General features: G+C 42.7%; 1 protein-coding gene across 1 annotated transcript; it reads right to left on the reverse strand.

Moving 5' to 3' along the window:
* Window positions 1-806: 806 nt before the first annotated feature.
* Window positions 807-21191, reverse strand: LOC134552436 (uncharacterized). The gene is made up of 10 exons (XM_063401150.1): window positions 21081-21191; window positions 19602-19758; window positions 15190-15964; window positions 8352-8521; window positions 7520-7599; window positions 6644-6722; window positions 5093-5139; window positions 4213-4333; window positions 3120-3306; window positions 807-2781 (listed from the first exon to the last, which is right to left on the reverse strand). The coding sequence occupies exons 1-10, from the start codon at window positions 21189-21191 to the stop codon at window positions 2115-2117; spliced, it is 2394 nt and encodes a 797-aa protein (XP_063257220.1). The 3' UTR covers window positions 807-2114.
* Window positions 21192-21690: the final 499 nt, after the last annotated feature.

A 21690-nucleotide genomic window follows, 5' to 3' on the forward strand; every position in this document is an offset into this window, starting at 1 on the left:
AGCCAGGCCTTGCCCAGCCCCTGCTCTCCCGTGTCCCTACAGGGGCCCTTGGGGCAGCCCGGGAGCTGTGGCCTCTTGCAGGGGAGGGAGTGGGTGTGGTGCTGGCCGTGCTGCTGCCCCGCCTGACCTGGCACACGGGTAGAGGCCAGGGGAGGGAACAGGGGAGATGGGCACACTCCAAGCTGCTTTTCCCTGCCCATGCCAAGCCATTGCCTTCAGGCTGGCTCCTGTCCCGTCTGCGTTGGCTCCGAGTAAATGTTAAACCCTTCGTGGGGCTGCCAAAGGGAAGGGAGTTTGAGGGGGCAGGAAGAAAGCCATGGCAGAGGCTGGATGGCATTTTCCTGGGGCTCTTGCACATCCCCAGGATACCGCTACCTGCCAGGAGGCCTTCGCGTGACTTGGAAAAATCACTGGTTTATTGTTGCCCTTTCCAGTTAAATCTCCTTCTCTTGTCAGTCCTGGATAAAAGGCTGTGTGTTACGGCGGCTCTCAGGATAATGCCAAAACAGACATGTCAGTCAGCACAAGGAAAACAAGCTGCTGATTTAAGATTGCAGTGCTGAGTATATGCTCAGCTCAGTCGCTGTATTGATGTCCCTTCCAAACAAACCTCCTCAAACTGGGAAATTCTTGTTCTTGGAGGAGAAATTCAAACCCTGGGCTGCCCTCAAAGCCAGCTGAAGTGCAAGGAAATGACTGGGGCTTGCAGAATCATGTTCCTTGCTCAGAAAGGTAAGTTCTTTGTTCAGTTTGAAAATACAAACACGTATTTTAGACTCATAAAGGTGAAAATGAACACACAGCGATAGGAAACAGAGCAGGCTTTATTCACGTGGCAGTGTACAATCCTCTGTTTCCAGGTAAGGGTCATGGATGGTCCAAATAACTGTTAAGTAGCTTTATGCAAATCCATCTATAATTTTCCTATTGAATTCATGTGACAGTTACTTGTAAAGAGATGATGAAAGTATCTGTAAATATTCTTGAAATCTGTAAATGACTTGAAAGTTATTATTCCTGTGAAACTTTTGAAAATGAAACTTTTCAAATATTTGGAAGTATTAACTTACACTTTCAGATCATGTCAGATACAAGCAGCTCTTATAGACAGCTGATGTTCTGTCAGAGGGCTGGTATTTAGTAACTTCTATGGAAATAGATGCTTTGAACACTGGACAATATTACCTTGCAAAAGAAGCACTTTTTCTTTTCAGCAAAGAAAAACCATACACGAACTCAAAATTTACAAGTACAGAGAGGAAATGTGTAACAAATACTACATAGGGTGAGAAAAGAAAGATGGAAAGCAGAAGTCCCTTTGTGGCTAAAACATGAGTTACCAGTCAAAACAGCCCATGCTTTGTGCCACTCTGTCAAGCTGTCCTCTTTCTGTTCTCTCCCCACCCCACTGTGGAAAATCAAACCCTTTTGATTCTGTGTTCAGTCATTAAAGCCAACATTCATTTGGCACATCATAAAATGCCCTTCCTCTGGTCCTTGCTGATGATTTTCAGGAGGCAGTCACTCTTTCACTTCCTCAATGTTATATACAATCCTTGAATATCCTCTAGAATTCAGCTGCTGATTTGTCTATTGGATTCCTTTGTCATAGGCCATTTCATGTTGCAAATACATGGTGCAAAGAACACCCAAGAATATAAAATCTTTAAAATCTTAGATAACCTTCCTATTAAGACTAATTGAATCCCTCAAATGTGACTGTATTTCTTTTTTATGCCACTGCAAAACGAGCAAGCTTTGCCCCTGAAATAGCATCTTGTGGAGCCAGTATGGGTTACTGCAGTTCTGATTTTCAAGACAGGATTGGCCATTGCAGTTTGAAAGGGTATGAAATGACCAGGAGAAAAGTAACAAAAAGAGCAGCATTCCAACAAGCTCCTCTCAGAAATCACAACTTACATGCAAGTTGTGACTTAAATATATGTCGGGTTTTGTTAACATTGTAAAAAATCTGTTCGCAGCAAGTATGAGAAGGTTTAATTATTTTTTTCCCCAGCGTGCTGATAGGAAGCTGAAGACAGTTGCAAGCAGTTGGTTTTCCACCTACTGCCACGGTGGTGGAAATTTATTCCTTCACTTTGCAAGCAAAGCAATCACAAGCAATCAAACTCCATTTGCCTGAAGGAGATCTCAGAGAAGCTGGACAGAGGCTTGCCCCCGATGAGCAGCAGTGTGTTGGTACTGCGGATCTCACCCCCCGTGGCTGCACACCCACAGGCGGTTCTCTCCTCTTTACCCACAGCCTGAGCAGCAGCAAAAGCCTCTCCCAAACAGGCCAACAGATGGAGAGAGTTGTCCTTGGACAAACAGCTCCTGTCTCTGTTGGGACCTAGTCCTGTCTCTGAAGTGGTCTGGGAGGCAGGGAATTCTGCTGGCTCCAGGGGCAGGCTGAAGGTTTTCATTTCGATGGCGTTGCTTCGCTCCACGGGCTGTGGGCAGAAGTAGCTGCAAAAGCCAGAGTACCTGGGGATGGGCACCAGCTGGGGATGGTCCTTGTGCTCACTCTTGCAGTGCCTGGGGAATGTATCAGGGAAATCTGAGGTAGTTTGGAAATCCACACCAATTCCTAAGATGCAGTGATACATTTTAGGAGAAAAGTTTCCCTTTGTAGTACTGGTAAGCTTCTTCCAGGTCTGCGTGGGGAAATGATACTTCCAGAGGTCATCATTAGGGCTGGAATTTGAAATCCCTCCACCAAAAATCAGCATAGAGTCTTTGCAGACTATGGAAGCATGACCTACCACCGGAGGGGGTCCTTGGCTGAAGGTAAGAGAAAGCAGCAGTTAAGGGGAGACCGACAAGAAGCTTCGCGCTGATTTCAGCTTCTGTTTTCCTTTTGACTCAGAAGGATGACTGCTGAACAGCTGCATTGGGACATCAAAATTACACTGCTGACAGCTGCATCAACGCCTTGCCAACAGCTCTCCCGAGCAAAGCCAACTGGAGCCCCAGGGATGGCAGCAGCACTGCATCCTGATCTGAACAATCCCTGCAATCACCGAGAGGGCATCGCCTCCCTCCCCACCCACACGCAGTATCGAAGAGTAAGATTAATTCTCTTTCTCTGCTCTTTTAGTGTAACAAATAGAACAGTTTACCTTGTTCTGATGCTGGACCAGCTGCTGCTCCCAAAGTCCCACCTCCACAAGTCCCTCTGTTCAGTGAGCCCCACCAGCCCCCCAAAGAGGTACATGGCTGTGTGATAAACCGCTGCCGAGTGGCCGTGCCGCGCTCCGGGGCCGCTGCTAGGGCAGGAGCTGGAGACACACAACCACTTCCTTGTATCTGAAACAAAAATACTCATTTATAGACGGATCAAATTTACCCTGACTCTTGGAGAAAGGATTTACTTCCTGCAGGAGGTAACTATTCAGCTGGAGAATAAGGGTTTCTGCTCTAAGCTTATTATGAGTTAACAGCTTAAATTCTGACACTGAACAAGTGCATTTTAAAAAATCAGTTTTGAAATAAACTTTTAATGAAAATGTCAGATGCTGTGTGACAGATGCCATGGAAATTTTATTTACAGAGCAGTTTTTCCTACAGCTTTGTCAGTTCATTGACTCTGACACAGAAAGATACTTTCCTGGCTGTTAGAGGGGAAAAATCAGTCAACAAAAACATTAATTCATTAATGTCTACACTTATTCTCCCAGTGAGGGAAGAGGAAGGATGAGATAAACCCGTCATTTGTTTCAAAATAGTGACAGAATGTCCATCAGATAACAAGTTATACATTTAGGAAATCTCTGGGAATCATCTGGTTTGCAATAATCAGACTGGTAATGAATATGCTAATTAATTATCTCCTGTCAGATTTGGCTCCACATGGTCAGTTGGAGATTTGGGATCAAAAGATGGCAGAAATAGGCTGCATTCAGGGTCTCTGCTGTATCTGAAAGTTTTTAGGAATCCTTGAAGATTTTTAGTGAATAGTAAACAAACATTCTCCCTGATTTTCAGCTATAAAACTGGCAAATACTCCAAGACTTACTTCAGTGTAATAGTCGAATTAATTTCAGCCAGCAATTAATTTGACACAACTTATCACTAAATGTTGTAGAAGAGAAGCCAAAACTAACTTAGAGCATTTCTACTGATAAGAATTTTCTTAGCTGAGCAAGCCATGCTCTCCTGCTGCAGTCATTGTTTTACACTGGATCAAAACCTTATCCTGCTTTTTTAACTTACCAAATTGGAACTCCCAAAACTCCTGGGAAATGCCTTTGATGCCAAAGTATCCCCCATAGATGTACATGCTGGAATGGTACACGACTGCACTGTGACCTTTTCTGTTAGCTGGTGCAGAGCTCTAGAATCGTTCAAAAATAAGACAAAAACCTACAAAGTCATATCAGCAGCAATGTCTGTCTTGGAAATACACTTATTTTTTCCCCACAAATTACCCTGCAGTCCCAGACTTGGTCTTAACTCCTCCATCAAGCACAAGTAAGCAAAGTGGTAACTGTGCCAGCTCTTTAAAAATTTGGGGGTATAATTTCAAGATATAGAAACATTGTGAGGATGAAGTTTCAGTAGCAAAAAATGAGTGATTCTGAATGTGTAGTGATACAAAACCAATCTCAAAACACCAAGCCATAAATGCTTCCACTCAGGTTTCAATTAGAAGTGGCAGTAACTCGGTGAGTCCACGTGTTCACACTGAAGAAATGAAAAATGCTGCAGCACTTCACGTTCCAAAACGTATTAGCGTGGCTGCCAATCTGTTTTCACAACCCTACTTTTAAAAGCACAGGCTTCACGTATGGTTGCAATATTCCATTTAAAATTAGTTTTCGTGATAAGGATTTCAGAAAAACAGAAGCAGCAGCAGAGGAGAGGACTTAACTTCTTATATAGGACTTAAAAATTAAGAGCAGTATTTTTAAACACTGTTTTGAAGAAGGAAAAAGCCTTAAGTTATTGAAAGTGCAAAGAAATAAAGTATAGCCACATGTCTCTGAAGAGATGAGATTGGAACTGTTTGGGGGAACATATTTCAAAGCAATCTGTTTAATCAACAAAGCAACAGGCATTTGATTCACACATTCCCCACTTCCTGGCTCCTTACCTCCGTCTCTGCTGGTTCGTTGCAGCTCTGTGTCCATCTTGCGGAATCTGGGGATTGAGTTAATAAAGCGCAGTTTAGATCCCGCACCACAAGAGGACACTCCTCCCGCAGCAATTGTTCCAATTACACAGCTCATTTTCGAGGGGGTCTTGTCCTGGTGTTTTCTACTGACAAGGCTGAAGAAATCCCGCTAAGACAGCAGCACTGAGAGACTTGCAGGAGACACAGTTTGAGCAGTTTTCTCTGTCCTTATCTGATCCAGAATCACACAGGTACCACACTGTATTCCTCTTTCCTAAGGCTGAATTTCATAATGCAGAAGTAACCTGTGATTTTCATCATTTTCTGAACTTGTAGGAATCCCAGATTTCCCTATGGATGTATGGCTCTTACTGCTTACCACATACACTTTATTATGGCAGATTTATTCTTTCTTGTTCTTTTTCATAGGTTCCTTAAATAGCCCTCAAATAACAGCCAGCAGTCACAGATCTGGGGTCACCGTGAAGGAGAGGAAATATCAGATAAGCCACCACCAGAGGTACAATGAGAAATCAGTGCAGGCTTGCATTAATTAAAGCTGTTCTAGCCAAAAGATTTTAAATAATAACTATGAAACAGCTAGACACAAAACCAATGCTGAATAACTAATTTCCAATTTCTACTGGTAGGTACTGTAAGTAATTAGATGCTTTCTCCTTTAAAATATGTTCTGGGGGTTTTCTTTCTTCCAGCAGGTTATCTCAGACAACTGGTGGAAAACAAAAAGGAAACATTGAAAAAACCTCATTGACCTAAAGTTACATAGTGAAGTAGCAAAAGAAGCCAGGAAACTTAAATCTTGGTCTGGACACAAGATTTACTGGCTCAGAAAGAACTGAGCGTCTCTCTCTCCCCTCCCGATCTGACATCAAAATAACAGCCATTACTGTAATCCTGTACACAGGATTCCAAAGGGAGAATCCACGGGGTGTGACATTGCTGCTAAATTCAAATGCTGCACTGTTTTTATTAGAACACATACTTATGAGATCCCAAATGTTCGTTCTTATGAGAAAAAAAATCCGTGTTATAAAATGTTGATGTTAATTTCCCACCCTCTTATTTAATTATATTTGATTTCTCTTGCTCTAGCTTATGTGTTTCTTCAGTAAAAATACAAAATGAAATACACTTTACTGATCTTTCTTCTTGGTTTTTAAAATATATGTGGCATAAAAAAAAATAATTAAATAATACATGAATTATCAGGTCTTATGATCAAATAGTAAATTTAAGAAGGAGAGAGGGAGAAATGGAAATTCTGAGACCTTAAAATACATAAAATTTTCCCATAAAATACTCTCTAATTGAAGTAAGACTTGTGTGTCTGACAGATTACCAGCCTTATTTTGAGGGGGAAATATGCACACAGTTTTACACACATCACTTGTTGTAAAGCTTAGGCAAGGCTCTGTTACAAGCAGCTGAAAACAGTTTGGTTCTTACTATTTATTACTGCCTAGAGACTTGGAATGTCCCATGGAAAAGACTGGCAATTGTGTATCATACCGATGTCATATATCCAGAGAGGAGTTTTTGCTTGTGTAAAAGCAGAATCCACCATCCCACCAAAAATATACAGGCTGCCCTGCAAAATACACAAATATTTGTCACTTACAGGAAGGCACACAGCATGAAAACAATTTTAAAAACAAATCTTAAAAGCAAAGGTTGCTACCAGAAAAATATAGTTAACAATATGATGATCTTTTAACAATTAATCCCAAAAAGCCACCAACTTTTAATTATTCTCTCTTTATTCTCTCCCAGTGGGAAGCCCAGAAGGACATTCTGCTGTTTAACGAGGACGGCGTTTCAGAACCGCTCACTCCTTGTCAGCCTGGGGCAGCTTCAGGGCTGGGAATCTGGAGCTCTCCTGAGGCATTGCTCAGGTAATATTGGATTATGCATGTTTATAGAAATATTTCATTGTGACATAGCTCCTGATACCCTAAATTCTGCCTTCCCCTCACAGGCAGGGCTGTAATTCTGACTTTGCTTCACTCCCCCGTGCCTCTTGTACGCCAGTTCTGTAGTGAATGTTTTTATGCCGTAGCTGATCATGCAAATGAATTCAGAGCAACTGTTACAACTGCACTGATAAGTCAGAGAATGTGCTGCCAGGGTCTTTATCTGGTATTACTGCTTATTTACTGGTATTACTTATTGAGCACTGACTGAGGCAACCAGGGGGCTGCTGCAGAGCTGAATTACTGTCACTCTGTTCTGAAAGATTCCCAAACATTGATACATCCAGAACTGCACCAACACAAAAATGCTTTCTGGACATAGTATTTCAGTACATAATAACCTGTGGCACTTTATTGCACTGTAGAGTAGGAAATAAAATGTCAGGATATGGACAATATAATCTTGGTCTACTACCTTATAAGCCACCATTGAATGTTCTTCCAATTCTTCTGGACCGTCTCTTGAGCAATCCAACACTTCCCATTCGTTTTTCACTATAAACCAAAGCTGAAGTTAAGACAATGGTGCACTCGACACATAAACAGTAGGGAAAGGGTGAAAAGGTGGGCTTTGAATGTGGCTGTGCTGCTTAAAATGAAGTGTTTTGTCATCTTTCCTCTGTTCTCCCCAAAATTAAATACATGCATTTTTCTGTTTAGCAAATTTAAATATAATAGTAATAGCTACATTTAAATGTAATAATTGTTACTGCTTGTATTTTAATTATTACCTACGTCAAAACTTGACAATTCCATGAGCACGAACCCCAGTGGAATTCTGGTTTATTCCAGCAACAGCTGAACAGGGGAAACCATACATCAAGTCAAAAAATACAAAGGCTTGTATTTGATAGTGCATTGATAACACAAACCTACAAGGTTTACATGAATACAATTGTATTCACGTTCCCTTTGTGCATTTACATATGCATAACTACTGCTGTGTCAGAGTCAGGAAAGCTCATTGATATCCCTTGCTAGAACCAGGATATTTTAAATGACTCAGTATTTCTGGTGGAGAAAAAAAACAAACAAAACAAAAGGAACTGAACTGAAATCAAAACTCTGTGTGACACTGCAAGAGGAGCAAACACCCTCCATCTGCCCAAGGAACAAAAAGCAGTTTATCCACTCTGTGACAGAAAGACTTTAAATGAGGATAATCTGCTAATACAGTGCCTCCTCAGTTTCCTGATGACTGGATGGGATGGCTTTAACCCTGCCACGCAAGGGAAGGCCCAGCTCACCTGTGTGGTACCTCCAGAAGTCTCCCAGCGTGGCGCTGCCGCGCCCCCCGTGCAGGTACACGCAGCCCCTGCAGACAGCACAGGCGTGCTTGTAGCGGTCACAGGGACGTGGCCGCCCACGGGCAGCTCTGCCCTTCATGCTGACAACCACCAGCTCAGCCAGGAACAACCTGCAAAGGGCAGCTGTGTCAGGGGAGGGGCCCAAAATACAGGGATGGGCCTAAACCCTGTTTGGGATGCAAAAAGACAAAGGAAAAAAAAGGAAAAAAGGAAAGTCTCCACCTTATGATAAAATGTTGCCGTGTTTTCTTTTCAATCCTATCAAAAGCAACATTAGACGACTTTGTCCATCTGTGATAATACATTAACTTGAGTAAAGCACCTGAAATTCTGACTCAGATTTTTGTATCAGTGAGGTTGGGACAGGAACATGCCTGGAGTTGAAAGTTTTCCACAGAGTATCAGTGAACTGAAATGAAGTTCAACACACTACATTTATAATACAAGATCTTGGTCTTTTTTCACAACTAAAAGAGTATTTTAGACAAATCTGTACTTAAAAAAAACTTTGGAAAGAGTGAATATTACAGACAGAAATAATGCCTTAGCAGTTATCCAGAATTTATTTAGCCTTTTATCCATAAACCTGCTGAAATGAGGATGCATCTGGAAAAAAATGACACCAGTCCCTCCTGTGCCACAAGATGTCACTGTGTTCTGCCAAGACAAAAGTACCAGGATAATATCCTTCGATTAATCCTCTTCAAAACAGTGGCTTGTTTTAACATAGATTATTTTACAAAGCACACCCCAAAACCCACCCCGCATTAAACTGAATTTTGGAATTTGTGTTGGTAATGTGTCTGAAGTGACACGTCACCAAAAGAAGTGACAAAGTGTCCCAGTTCCAAGACTTTTCAGTGGGAGCCAGATTCCAGCTGCATTGAGAAGCCAGGATGGAAATCAATAGGGAAGAGATATTTACCTAATGGTAATGTGTAAGTCCAGGGCAAGTTGCACTTACCTCGAGGAAGAACAAAGATTCCAGTAAAACAAGCAAGATACAAAAGCTAGTTATATTTCATATTAATATGAAATTATTGTACCTAACTTACTTTATCATCCAATAATCTCTACAATTCACCCTTTTTAAGACTGGAATATATTCAAAGACAAAAAGATGTTAGAGAATCTCTTGCAGCATATTCAGGCAAGATTACCTCAATTTTGTTGGGCTTTTTTTTTTTTTTTATGCAAACCAGTATTGTAAGCTATTACTGTAGAAACTGAAGCATATTCTTTGTATGTTTTCTCTGAAGGAATGCAAAGATGGGTGGCACTTCCTGAGAATGCATTTCTCATGTCCAGGGGAATTAGCAGACACGAAGTAATGACACATTATAGGTGTGTAAGTCAATAATGCTTTCTGGCATCCCATTGAAAAGGGAAAAGCAGCTGAAGGCATGAAACAGGGATTATCTCCCTAACTCTGCCAAGCTTCTGAGCAACCCCAGCCAAATCATTCACTTCCTCAGCTAAATGAGGACAGTCACTTCCTTAGTACAACACTTCAGATTTGCTGATGCAGTGCAGTGTAACAGTGCCAAGGTATTACTTCTATTGATACCATTTACTCTGAAAAGGATGACAGGTTACTAATACTTTACAAAGGTAAAACAGGCTTGTCCCCTTGCGGTTTGGGGGTTTTTTTCTCAATTATAAAGCTGGTTATCCTTCATCCTACATATTTCTGCTTGTTTTTCTTCCTCCAAGCCTTGCCTCCTCTTGTACAAACATTCAGAGACGATGACAGCCCTGATTTCGTATCACAGATTAGCAGCAAAGTCCTGTCCAGTTGTTTATCCGGCCCAGCTGAACTCCTGCAAGGCAGGCGAGCAGGATGGGATAACAAAAGGCCCAGCTGGGATGAAGTGATGGGTATCTGCTCCCAGCCACACCTTTGGAGCACGGCTGTCCCTTGTGGCTCTTGGCCATTTGCTCTCAGCTAAAGCATTCTTGGAAGCAGACCTACACCCCTAACAATCAATTAACTGCTCCACTTCAGGCCCGGGGAAATAGCCCCACCAAATTAATCATGACTCTTGCCTTTCATCATTGTATTTTAAACTGCAAACTTGACTCCCGGATTGCCTGTCTACAGAACCCAACCCCCAGAGTTCATCTACTGTCAACCTCAGCAATCCCATTTCCAAAGAAAAGCTGCTCCTCTTCTGAGAACAATGTCACCGAGCCTTGTCCCCTGTGTCCTGCACCACTGACCTCAGTTTCAACTTGATACAGGATCAGTTATCCAATAGGAAGCTCTGACTTCAGAAAAAAAAAAATCAAAAAAGACAACTCTGAACATTTTTATTCAACTTTTTTTTTTCCCCAAAGCAGCTGTAGCACACACAAAAATGTCTGCTGCTCTCCAAAGTCTTCTGCCATTCCATTCTAAAAATAGCTCCTGTGCAATCAATCCCAATTGTTAAAGGGCTGGAGGAGCTGAGTGGAGGGCCTGGAGAGCTGGAATTATTGCAGTAACTATAGCACTGAGTGTGTATCAATTAATGGCACCCCACCACTGTTTCATAATACAAATAATTCAGGAAATGTAGCAAGACAGGAATTACTTCAGGAAATGTCATTTATATGTTCATTATATAATTATTTATATTTCTGATAGATGTGGTTTCTCAGACAAATGATTTATTTATTTAAAGTATTGCTTAAATAGATCTTCATTAAAACTTTTTTCTATCTTGGCCCCTTGATTAATTTCCATCTGTTTTCAATAAACTCTGGAAAGTTTCATTTTTAAAATGATCAAGCTTTTTGGAATATAATGAGATATGAAACCACTCATATGGGGAGGGGCCCAAGTAGAAATCTTGTTCTGTTTTGAGGCTTTTTGTTAATGACCCAGTTTTCTGAACTCAAGCCTTGAACCTTTCCAGGCAGAACACTGCATTTTCTCACTAGGCAACTGGATGTTTTACTGCTTTTCAAAAATAATAACAGATCTTCCCATTTGTACTTATCCTAGAAACCTTGGCTCTAGAGGTGATTTTATTGTAAGTCTTGTTCTAACAGGACTGCCTGCATGAATGAGGAAACTCTGGAGACTTGCACGGCCCTTACAAAGTTTTAGAAACAAGCCCAACTTGTTTAGAATAGAGAAAAAGGCATTTTTTCAGTATATCATGTTTACTTGCAATGCTTCACTATGTGTGATAAATCTAGTAATCTAGTATCCTCTGGTTTGCGATTTTGTTTTTTTCCTAAACTCAAGATAAACTGAATTGTTTCTGTGGTGGGTTTTTTTGGTTTGGTTTGGGTGGGGTTTTTTTTTCAAAATACAGGAAGTAATTTTCAGAGATGCTGGGCTTCAGAGTTTCAGCCTGAAAGTGTGAATGGCTCTAGGACCGTCGGTGACAGTTCTGTATTATTATCATAAACTGGATTTGCCACGTGTTGTAAAACTTGCAATTACCACACGACAGAGCTTACAAGTGCAGGATTCAAGACAAAAGGAAGGGAACAGACAGAGCTATTGCTTCTTACAGGGAGAAGCTGAAGGACAGAAAGGGGGTTTGTAAAATGACAAATCAAAGCAGAAGACATGGCTCCATCCTGATTTCAGGGTTCAGAAGAAAGACAGGTGTTTTGAAGCAAAACAATAACAACCCTGTTGTCTGAATAAAGCTTAGAGCAGACATACTAAAAACTGTCAGAAAAACTGAGAGGTTTTTATTTGAGTAACTCTTAGTTGAATTTTAACGAGTTTAGGGCAGTAAACATTATCACTGCTATATCTAAGTGCTTCAAAATGCTTTTTGACATGAACAGGTATTTTAAAGGGGGCAACTCTTCTAAAATAGCCACACATAATTACAGTTTCTATATTTTGTAAGGTTCTGTATGTAACTGCTCCTTCTGGAGAGGGCAGAGCCACAGCACCGGGGGCATTGGCACCTTCACTGCACAGCAGACGAGAACTCACGGATCTCTCCCAGAGAAAAGCTCCCTGCCTGTTTCTGGAGCTCTGCAGGCAAGATATTGCTGCTCTTTAATTCAGATCACATTAATATTAAAGCTTTAATTTTAGATGTTCATAATAAATTTATGTTGCGTATCATTCCAAAATTAAAATTTGCAAATTGACATTATTAATGTATTGTCTTGTTTTTTCTAGAAGCTTTCACCCAGAAATGAAAATCCTTTAGTGTTTTGTAGCACTGTATCATCTCTGTTACAAAGTGAACTCTTAAGTAGTAATAAATTAACTTATTAAATATAAATACATGCAGCTTTATTTTCTGTATGCTAGGTATATTTCTTATTTTTAAGTAAACAAATACAAAATTACTTGGTTTAGAATAATACAGTAAATATTTCATCTATTTCCCAAATATGGTGGAGGAGGAAGTATCTGAAAAAAAGAAATTTAGTATTTTAAATATTTCTGGGGTTGTTACATTTTTATATACACTTCTAGCATATGAATCAGGAAATTGCCTTTTCCACTGTATTTAAATATGTTTTATGGTACAGACGAGAGTTAATACCATTTTGCCACCTTAGTTTCCTTAGTAAATTAAAATTTCATTTGCTGGGGATTTTTGTTTGTTAGTTGTTTGGTAAGGTTTTTTTTTTAAATGGGGCTTTTTTATAAACTAAAAATTAGTATATATTGTTTTGATTAGTAGATCTCCTGAGGTAATCTGTTAATTACAATTTACATTTGCAATTAATCATTTAACTGCATCTCAATTTTGAATTAAGTTGTTGAGAAGGAGCTTCCATAAATACACATCTATGTGTATAGCCTGTTACGGATTTCTAAATCCAGGGCAGCAGCAGCCACGTCTGATCAAAACTTTATGCTGGAAGTGTGTATGGGTTTTATTTATTTATGGTCCTTAATAGGATATTTACTTCAGGAACCTAATCTGCTTTTCAAATCTTGTTTAGGGTGCTGTGCTGACTCCACCCATCGGGAGAGCTCGGTCTCTGTTGTGGGCTCAGCGCCTCACTGGAATGGACACCCTGACTGTGAAGTGTTGCTGCAGCACGGAGACTCTTCAGAAATTACCAGAGACAAACAGGTGATTTTGCATCTTCTAGATATGACAGAGGGAGGAAATACAGTTCCTGGTCCTCAGACTTTACGATAAAAGAAATAAGAATTTCCCATCATGTTTGCAGGGCAGTCTTAAGATGTATTTAGCCTTTTACCCTTTCCTTGGAAGTAATTTGTGCTGTCACTGCTGGAGCAGGTCACCTCGATGCACGGGTCATCACCCTTCCCCCAGAAATAGCAGCTCTCAGTGTTCCTAGAAGGCATCATTTGGGGATTTCACAAAAACTAACTAGCTGGATTCTTTCAAGAGACAGTAGGCAGGTGCCCTGGAGATTGAATGTAATAAATCTGTCCTTAGGTGTGACTGAATGCATCTTCTTGACAGCTTGTGACCTGCTGCTGAAGTAACTTCAAAATACTTTATTTCCTAGGGGAGACTCTACTCACAGTAATTCACAAAATTTTCTAGGTTAGGAAGAAAGACTCTGGTTGACAAAGGAGTCAGGGCTGCTCAGCCTGACTACTCTCCTCAGGCACGAATTAAGGTACTGGAGTATATACCTGACAGCTGAGAGTATATCAGTGAAAAGCTATTACCTTCCATTAAAAACAAAAAGCCTGCATTGAATTTTACTTGGTTGTTCTCTATATCCCCTGACTGAGGAAAAGAAGCATCTAATAAAACACTCAGTCACACTTAAAACTTAATGCCACACTTCATGGAAGATAGACGTTGTGTTTTTCTCGTCCCCGTGACATTTTGCCCTTAGACAAACATGCAGCAATGAGATAGAGAAGACATACAATGTTAGGAGAATAGCAGAAACTGTAGCTTGAAGAAATATCAAGGAGGAAAGATAGGGCATTTGGCAATGAGAATAATAAAAAGTTAAAGCTGGCAAATATTAAAAAATCTAGATACCCTGTTAGAATCAATATGAATTTCGATTATTCTGTATGGGAGAAGTCATGAGAGACTTGTGTGAGAAAGACTCAGATGGCACAACTGGAATGACAGTCGTGACAGCAGGAAAAACTGAGTACAAAAACATCTTTTATAGGGAAGATGAATTTACACCATCAGGTGAAAGATGTCTGTGTAAAAACATGATATAATTGCATAGCTGGAATAGATTGCATAGAGGGGAATAGCTCCATTTTAGTCTGGCAAGGAAAACAAAGGTGTCAGCTGACAAACAGCAATAATAACTGTGATGGTTTGCTGTAACCTTGATGCCAATAGTTACTGGGCTGCACCGTCAAATGGAAAAAAACCAAACCCACATCATTTCAATATATAAAAGACAGAAAGCATATGAGTAACTTTACACATACGCATTGTTGCTTCAAATTCAAATGGAATTACTCATGTGAATAAAACCGGTGATATGCATGAGCCTGCACAATGTAGCCTAGATACCAGAGCAAAAGAAGGACCAACTCTTTTGTCAGAAGCCTGAAAAAATGTTTTGCAAGCTGTTTTCATATTCAGACTCCAAATGACAGGGTCCGTTTTGGAGTGGAGTCCAGCCTTCTGAAAAATTCTCACTCCCAGCTGACATGGTCCAGTATTCATCCCAAGCCAGACGCACTTTGGCTTGGGTTTTGGATGGTTGCATTTCTTTGTTTGTCTTTTGCTCGATAGAAGGCATTTTGTGCTTTATGCTCTTTGACTGTGGAAAAGGGAATGAGCAAAAGGAGGGTGGTGAATCTCCCGAGCTGGAAGCAGGCAGCGAGAGTTCTGGCAATTCCTACCCCAGACCTCCTGCGCAGCATCGCGGAAGTGGCAGGTCCCTGTCCCCATCGGCCTCCTGGCTGCTGAGCGCTGCCGGCGCCTCCTGCGCTTTGTTTCTTTTCGTACCTCGGAGCGAAAGGCACTTTGTGCACAGCCGCACACAGCTGCACACAGCTGCACCACAGCCTCGCGGTGCGCACTGCCGCCTGTGCCGCTGCTCCCCGGGCCGGGTGTGCTCAGCGCCCTCCGCCTTCCCTCTGCGCCTTCTCCCCTGGCGCCGGGGCGCTGCTCCTCGGCGGGCCCCGGGCGGCTCCGGCTGCCGCAGGTGCTCGCGGGGAGGCCTCAGCGCCCTCTCCTCTGAGCCCCACCGCTGCCGGGCTCGTCCCCAGAGGGACGGGGACAAGGAAAAGAAAAGAAGGGAAAATAGCCTGGTGAGCCGGCATGTGCCAGGGCACGGCCGCGCACCCTCGGCGCGCCGGCCCCAGGCGCTCCGCCCGGAGGGGAGCACGGAGATCCCGGCCGCAGCCCGTCCCGCCCGGCCGGGAGCCGGCGGCAGAGCCCCCCCGTCCCCGGCGCAGGGCCGGGCTCCCCGCCCTCCCCGGGCCTTACCCTCCCCGCCCCGAGGCGCGGCCGCTGCCCGGAGCCTGCGCGGCGCCGCCGGGGCCGCTCGCCCGCGGCTGGGACGCGCTGGGGCCGAGCGGGCGGGGGCCGCGTCCCTGCGCCCGGGGCACGGCGGGGACGCTGAGCCGAGGATGCGCCGAGCGCTGCGGGCCGTGTTCCGTGCGGGAGCGGCGTCTCGCAGTCATTCACTGCCCTGTTCGTCATGGGGAAAGTGCAAAATCTCTCTTCTGGCCTGAACGCAGCAAGAAACAAACATCTCTGTAACTTTTGGGTTTGGTTTTGTTTTGGTTTGTTTTGTTTCTCTTTTCTGTGGTAGCGGCGGTGGGAAGGGGGAGGACGGAGAGCGGTGTTTGTTGATGAGCTCTGTTCCAAGCCCTTTCAAGTCAGCGCTTAGCCCAAAGATCCCTTTGCACGCTTTTCACTGAGCCGCAGCCCCAGCGCTTGCTTGGACTTGTGTCCTTGGCTTTCTATTGAACTGCCACCGGCTCTCTCTTTTCCGCCTGTTTCTCGTTTACAGCTACATAAGGCTTCACAAAATAGGAATGAAACTCCCCCACCCACACGTGCATCTATTTTCCATGCTGACATATTTCCCTGCTTTGAGGCGGAGGCTACTGCTTTCCCCTTAGTATTGTTCCTAAAAAAGAGAAAGAGCATAATTACTTCTTATGTAGCTGCAAGTGAAGGCCAACAGATAGACCCAGTTCACAGCAATGCAAAGCATATGGTCTGTATTAATGGATTATATTAATAATATGAATACATTTGATTTTAATATATTGTGTATAATATATCCAACTGTACTAGTGATGTGTGCTTCTGAATTTTTTCCTTCTAGAACTCAGGTGTTATTGAGAGGCCAATCCAGAGCTACAGTGCAGCATTTTCTCCAGCCTTAATTGTGTTCTCCTAGGAATTAAAAAAAACAACACCAATAACCCAACAACAAAATCCAAACTCCAAAACAAACCCACACATATTTCATAAAAAGAACTCTGAGATCATTAGCTAACATTTGGAAGTCCCTCAAATTAACATGCGTGAAGGACTGTGGCCAAACTCCCACTGGCTCCCACAAAAGCAGTAATCAGTCCTTCAAGTAAGATTCTCCACAAAATAACACCCAGAAGCCCCTGCAGAAAGGATTGCCAATCTCACCATCTGACTAGATTAAAAACAGCAGTAACAATGTGATAATTGACAGAAGAAACTTCCCTGACAAGGAATGAATCAGTGTTTATTTTTAGCCTTTCCCCTAAAACGCTTTATTTAAATGAAAGATTAGCTAATTATTTCCGTCGTTGTATTGTCCACACTAGAAACAGGAGGTGGCAGATCTGCACTCGTCTTTGGCTCTTCCTTTGAGGTCTGCACCCTGGAAGGGTGAGATTTTGCCAGTTGTCTTTTCATTTCTAGTCTGACCAAATATGAACGGTATGAAGGTTTCACTAAATTTAGACACCCCCCAATCAATCTTTTTTTCCTGAGTAGGAAGCCCCAGCAAAGATGTCAGAAAATGTAAATTGTGATTGTGTCTGTATCCCACCTTTGCTCCAAAGCTTCCCTTGCCAGCAAGTCATGAATCGTGTTGCTGCAAGTGCCCACTGCAGCCTTTCGCACTGAGAGAGCACTTGCATTCCAAGAAGACAATTTCCTTTCTCTGTGTACAGGCGCCAGCAGCAAAATTTTATCTAGGAGAAAGCAGCTTAGCTAAGACTGGCAAAATATTTGTTCTGTTTTATTGGACAAATGTGAGGAGACTGACCTCTAACCCCTAATTCTAACCCTAATTACCCTAACCTGAACCCCTGACCCTTGACCTCTGACCTTTGACACCTGATCATTGACGCCTGACCATTAATCCCGACCCTTGACCCTTACCCAAATCCATAAGCCCTAATCCTAACACTAATGATCCTAACCCTCAGCCTAACCCTTGACTTCTGACCTTTGACCCCTGACCTCATCTATGACCTGTGACCCCGACCCTTGACCCCAACCCTCGACCATCTGACCTTTGACCCACACCCTTGGCTGACCTGACCTCTGACCTTTTACCCCTGAGCCCTGATCCTTGACCTTTGATCCTTTATTATTGACCTTTGAAACCTTTGACACAAAATCTTGGCCTTTGACATGATTGTTGACCTTTGACCCCAGAATTTGATGTTTGACCTCTGACCTTTGACCCCCAAATTTGACGTTTGACCCTGAATGTTGACATTTGACCCTGAAATTAGACCTTCGAATCTGGAATTTGACCTTTGACCCCGGGATTTGATCTTTGACCCCCAAAATTTGATGTTTGACCTTTGACCTCAAAAATCGACCTTTGACCCCTAAATTTGAAATTTGACCTTTGACCCCGAAATTTGACGTTTGACCTTTGACCTCCAAATTTGATCTTTCGCACACACGCACACACAAAAATTTGACCTTTGATCTTTGACCCCCGAGTTTGACATTTGACCCCGGAATTTGATCTTTGACATTTGCCCCTGGGGTTTGACATTTGACATTTGACCTTCACGGGATTTTTACTTTGACCCCGGAAATTTGACCTTTGACCCCCCTGATAGTTTACCTTTGACCCTGAAATTTGACCTTTGACCCTGAAATGTTACATTTGACCTTTGCCCTATGACTCCAGAATTTGACTCATGACTCCGGAATTTGACCTATGACTTTTGATCCCGAATTTTGACCTTTGGCATTTGACCTCGAAATTTGACCTTTGACCCTGAAATTTTACTTTTGACTCTGAATTTGACCTCTGACCTCTGACACCGAGATTCGACATTGACCTTTGACTTCTGGAAAATTGACCTTTGACCCCGAAACTTGACCTTTGACCTTCAACCCCAAAATTTCACCTTTGACCCAAAATTTTACATTTGACCTTTGACCTGGAATTTTACCCTTGGCATTTGATGTTTGACTTTTGACCTTTGACCCCAACATTTGGCTTTTGAGGTAGCAAGGGAGAAAAAGAAAAAGTGAGAGAGCTAGGGAGGGATACAAAGAAGGAGTGTGAGAGCAAAGGCAGTAGAACAAGAAGGAGAGCGAGGGAGAAATAGAAATGAAGTTAGAGAGACAGTGAAATAGAAATACAGTTAGAGTGAGAGTGAAATAGAGTTCATGTTAAAGAGAAAAGGAAATAAAGTATAAAGAGAAAAATAAGTAGAGAGAAATAGGGAAAGAGTGTTAAAGGGAAAATAGGGTTAGAAAGGCAGGGAGACAGAACTAGAAACAGTGAGAAAAAGAAAAACAGCAACAGTGACAAAGAGAAACACAGAGTGAGAAAGACACAGCAAGAGACAGAAAAAGTAAGAAACAGAAAAGGCAAGTGAGGAATAGACTGGAAAGTAAAGTGAAAAGCAAAACAAGAAATACAGTGAAAAAAATTACTCAACAACACCAAATAAAGACAGGAGCCAAACGGGGGCAGGGGACAGGGGGGCATCTTTATTAGGGTTGATGCAACTTTTAGGGAATTAATGTTTTTATTTACACCTCAGCAAAACACATAGAAACAATGTATACAAATGCAATGACAAATACAACCTATATACACACTGGTAAAAGTCCAGTTTACGTACAGAGCAATACATGACAAGGCAGCAGCAAAGGCAAATACAAGCCAGATACATACTGACACAATAGAACTGTTTTCCTACTTCTGACATGTCCATTACATCTTGTTTTATTGTTACAGGAAACCCAAAACAAAAGCAGCACACAGAAAATATAACTGTCATCCACCACACACACATCTCCTTCAGCTCACACACCAACTCAGCCTTGCTCTCACATCTCAGCTGCTCCATTACATCCTGGCTATCGATGGTCCTCGGGAACGTGGTTCCCAGGAATCTCAGAAAAATCAGCCTGCCTGACAAAAACCCCGGTCCCAAGACGGTCGGCACCCAAACTTTGGCGATGAACATCGCCTCGCAGACTGGCTGGGACTGAGGAAAAAAAAAAACAACCAGGGGGAAAAACACCCCACAACCCCAGCTGGGGATTTTTTATTCTAAATTTAAAAATGAGTCGAAAAACCTGAAAGGAAAAAGTCATACATGCAAGGTTAGAACCACTCAGCACACACTCACACACAAGCAAACACAAGCAGACACAGACAGACACACACTCTCAGACAGACATAGTCACACACTCTTCAGCTTATGCCATAGATTCCAGGAAAATCAGTGGCTTCGGTGACTGCAGAGATACTAATCCTCCTCAGGGACCTAGGAGACAACAAACTGTGGTCAACATGTGCTTATCTGACAGTTCTCCCCACTCAGGACCCAGAGCTTTTCTGCCCAAAACCCCATAGAGGAAAGACAACTGTAAAGTTTTACAACTGTTCTACCTAACTGTGACTGTGTGCCAGGGCAGGGCAGCTCCAAGCATAAGTGGCACAAGATAGGTACATACAATATAAGCCAACATAGGCATGTAAAATATAAGCATACACCATATAAGAAAACATAGGCACATACAATATAAGCCAAGATACATACAATCTAAGTGAGGGCTTGAGATTACTCTCTGGAAGATTAATTCTCAAACCCTATATGCTTTGAGAAGACAAAATCTTCTGAAATACTTCACCGCAGGAGGAGGATGTAACCTGTTCCCAATAGAAGTCCAAGAGAATGGCATATGAAAAGAAGGCACTACCAAAGCTGAGAAGGAAAATGGTTGAAGGAAAATGGCACCTTAAGTCCATGTGCAAGCCTCCAAAAGTAAAAACTTAAAGATGCCAGAATAAAGATGATCCGGGAAAGTACAAGAGTAGAGTATGGCCGACACGGGCCGGAACAATGCCGATAAAGCCCTGAGATGGAACAAAGACCTACAACCCAGAAGACGAGGGACACAAACACATAACAGAGACACAGACTACGTAACAGACACAAGTTGAAACTGCCCAGCAGTTTCACTTTACGCAAGATTGCTAGCAAAAGATGAGCCAGAGGCCAAAAGAAAGAAAGCTCTATGGCAATAGCAGATGACAATGAAGCAGAACTCCTTACAAGAGGTTAGTGCCAACGCTGTTAAGAGGATGCTCGAGAAGCTAGGTTGGCTTAGAGAAAGAAGCGATGACTGCCAGATGACCCTGGTGATACCTAGTGGGAATCTAAAAAGCAAAAGACTTCAGAAGGTGCAAAAAGGGTTGTCTCTCAATTATTGCTTGCATGATATAGACAGATAATAAATCCTAACTCTGTAACTAGAGATCACAAACATCCCGTTTGTGAGACCCTGAGTGATCCAGCAATACCTCTGGACCCGAAGGCAGCCTCCTCGTGTGAAAACATCCACAATAACGTCGAGACTCAAAGACGGCAGACGACGCAAAGCGTGCGAGAAGACGGAGGCACGTAGGAACCATCCCACCCGGCGAAGGCTCTGGCGAGGGTAAACCCTAGCGCTTTACTTCCAAGGGGCCCATACCACTAGGATCCTTTCCTCTAAGCTAACTTGAAATTGCCTCCTGTGATTACAAAGCTTTTTCCCCCTTCACCCAACCACTCGCCCCAACACTTATCTTTTTTGTGATGAGCAGACAAAAGCCATCCTCCATGGCAAAGAAGGCGTCGGCATTGTGGACATGGAGATGTTCTCTGTGTCCGCTTCGGTGCTGTCATATCTGAACTTCAGGTCCGCACCTCCTCACAGTACCTAAGATGACAAAACAGAAAATGTGACCGTCACCCTCCAGAAGAATAATCTCCATGCCTCCTCTGCACCACTGCCCCAGCTCGCCTCAGATCTTCATTCACCTCCTGAGGCTGCCCAGATGATACCTGCAAAATGAAAAGGTACAGGCTTAGAATGCTGCTGCACACTGCTCGCCTGTGAGTCACCCCACTTGCCTCTACTCCTCGGCA

The sequence above is a fragment of the Prinia subflava genome, chromosome 6 (assembly GCF_021018805.1).
Source record: "Prinia subflava isolate CZ2003 ecotype Zambia chromosome 6, Cam_Psub_1.2, whole genome shotgun sequence".
Lineage (NCBI taxonomy): Eukaryota > Metazoa > Chordata > Aves > Passeriformes > Cisticolidae > Prinia > Prinia subflava.

What these genes read in the sequence shown, in the direction of transcription:
- LOC134552436 (XM_063401150.1), bottom strand. Translation starts at nt 21,191, where the DNA reads ATGGTTCCTACGTGCCTCCGTCTTCTCGCACGCTTTGCGTCGTCTGCC. An exon ending in GGCTGCCTTCGGGTCCAGAG is followed by an intron (nt 19,759 to 21,080) that starts GTATTGCTGGAT and finishes TTTTTTCCTCAG; the next exon opens with TCCCAGCCAGTCTGCGAGGC. An exon ending in TGTAATGGAGCAGCTGAGAT is followed by an intron (nt 15,965 to 19,601) that starts GTGAGAGCAAGG and finishes AATGACTGCGAG; the next exon opens with ACGCCGCTCCCGCACGGAAC.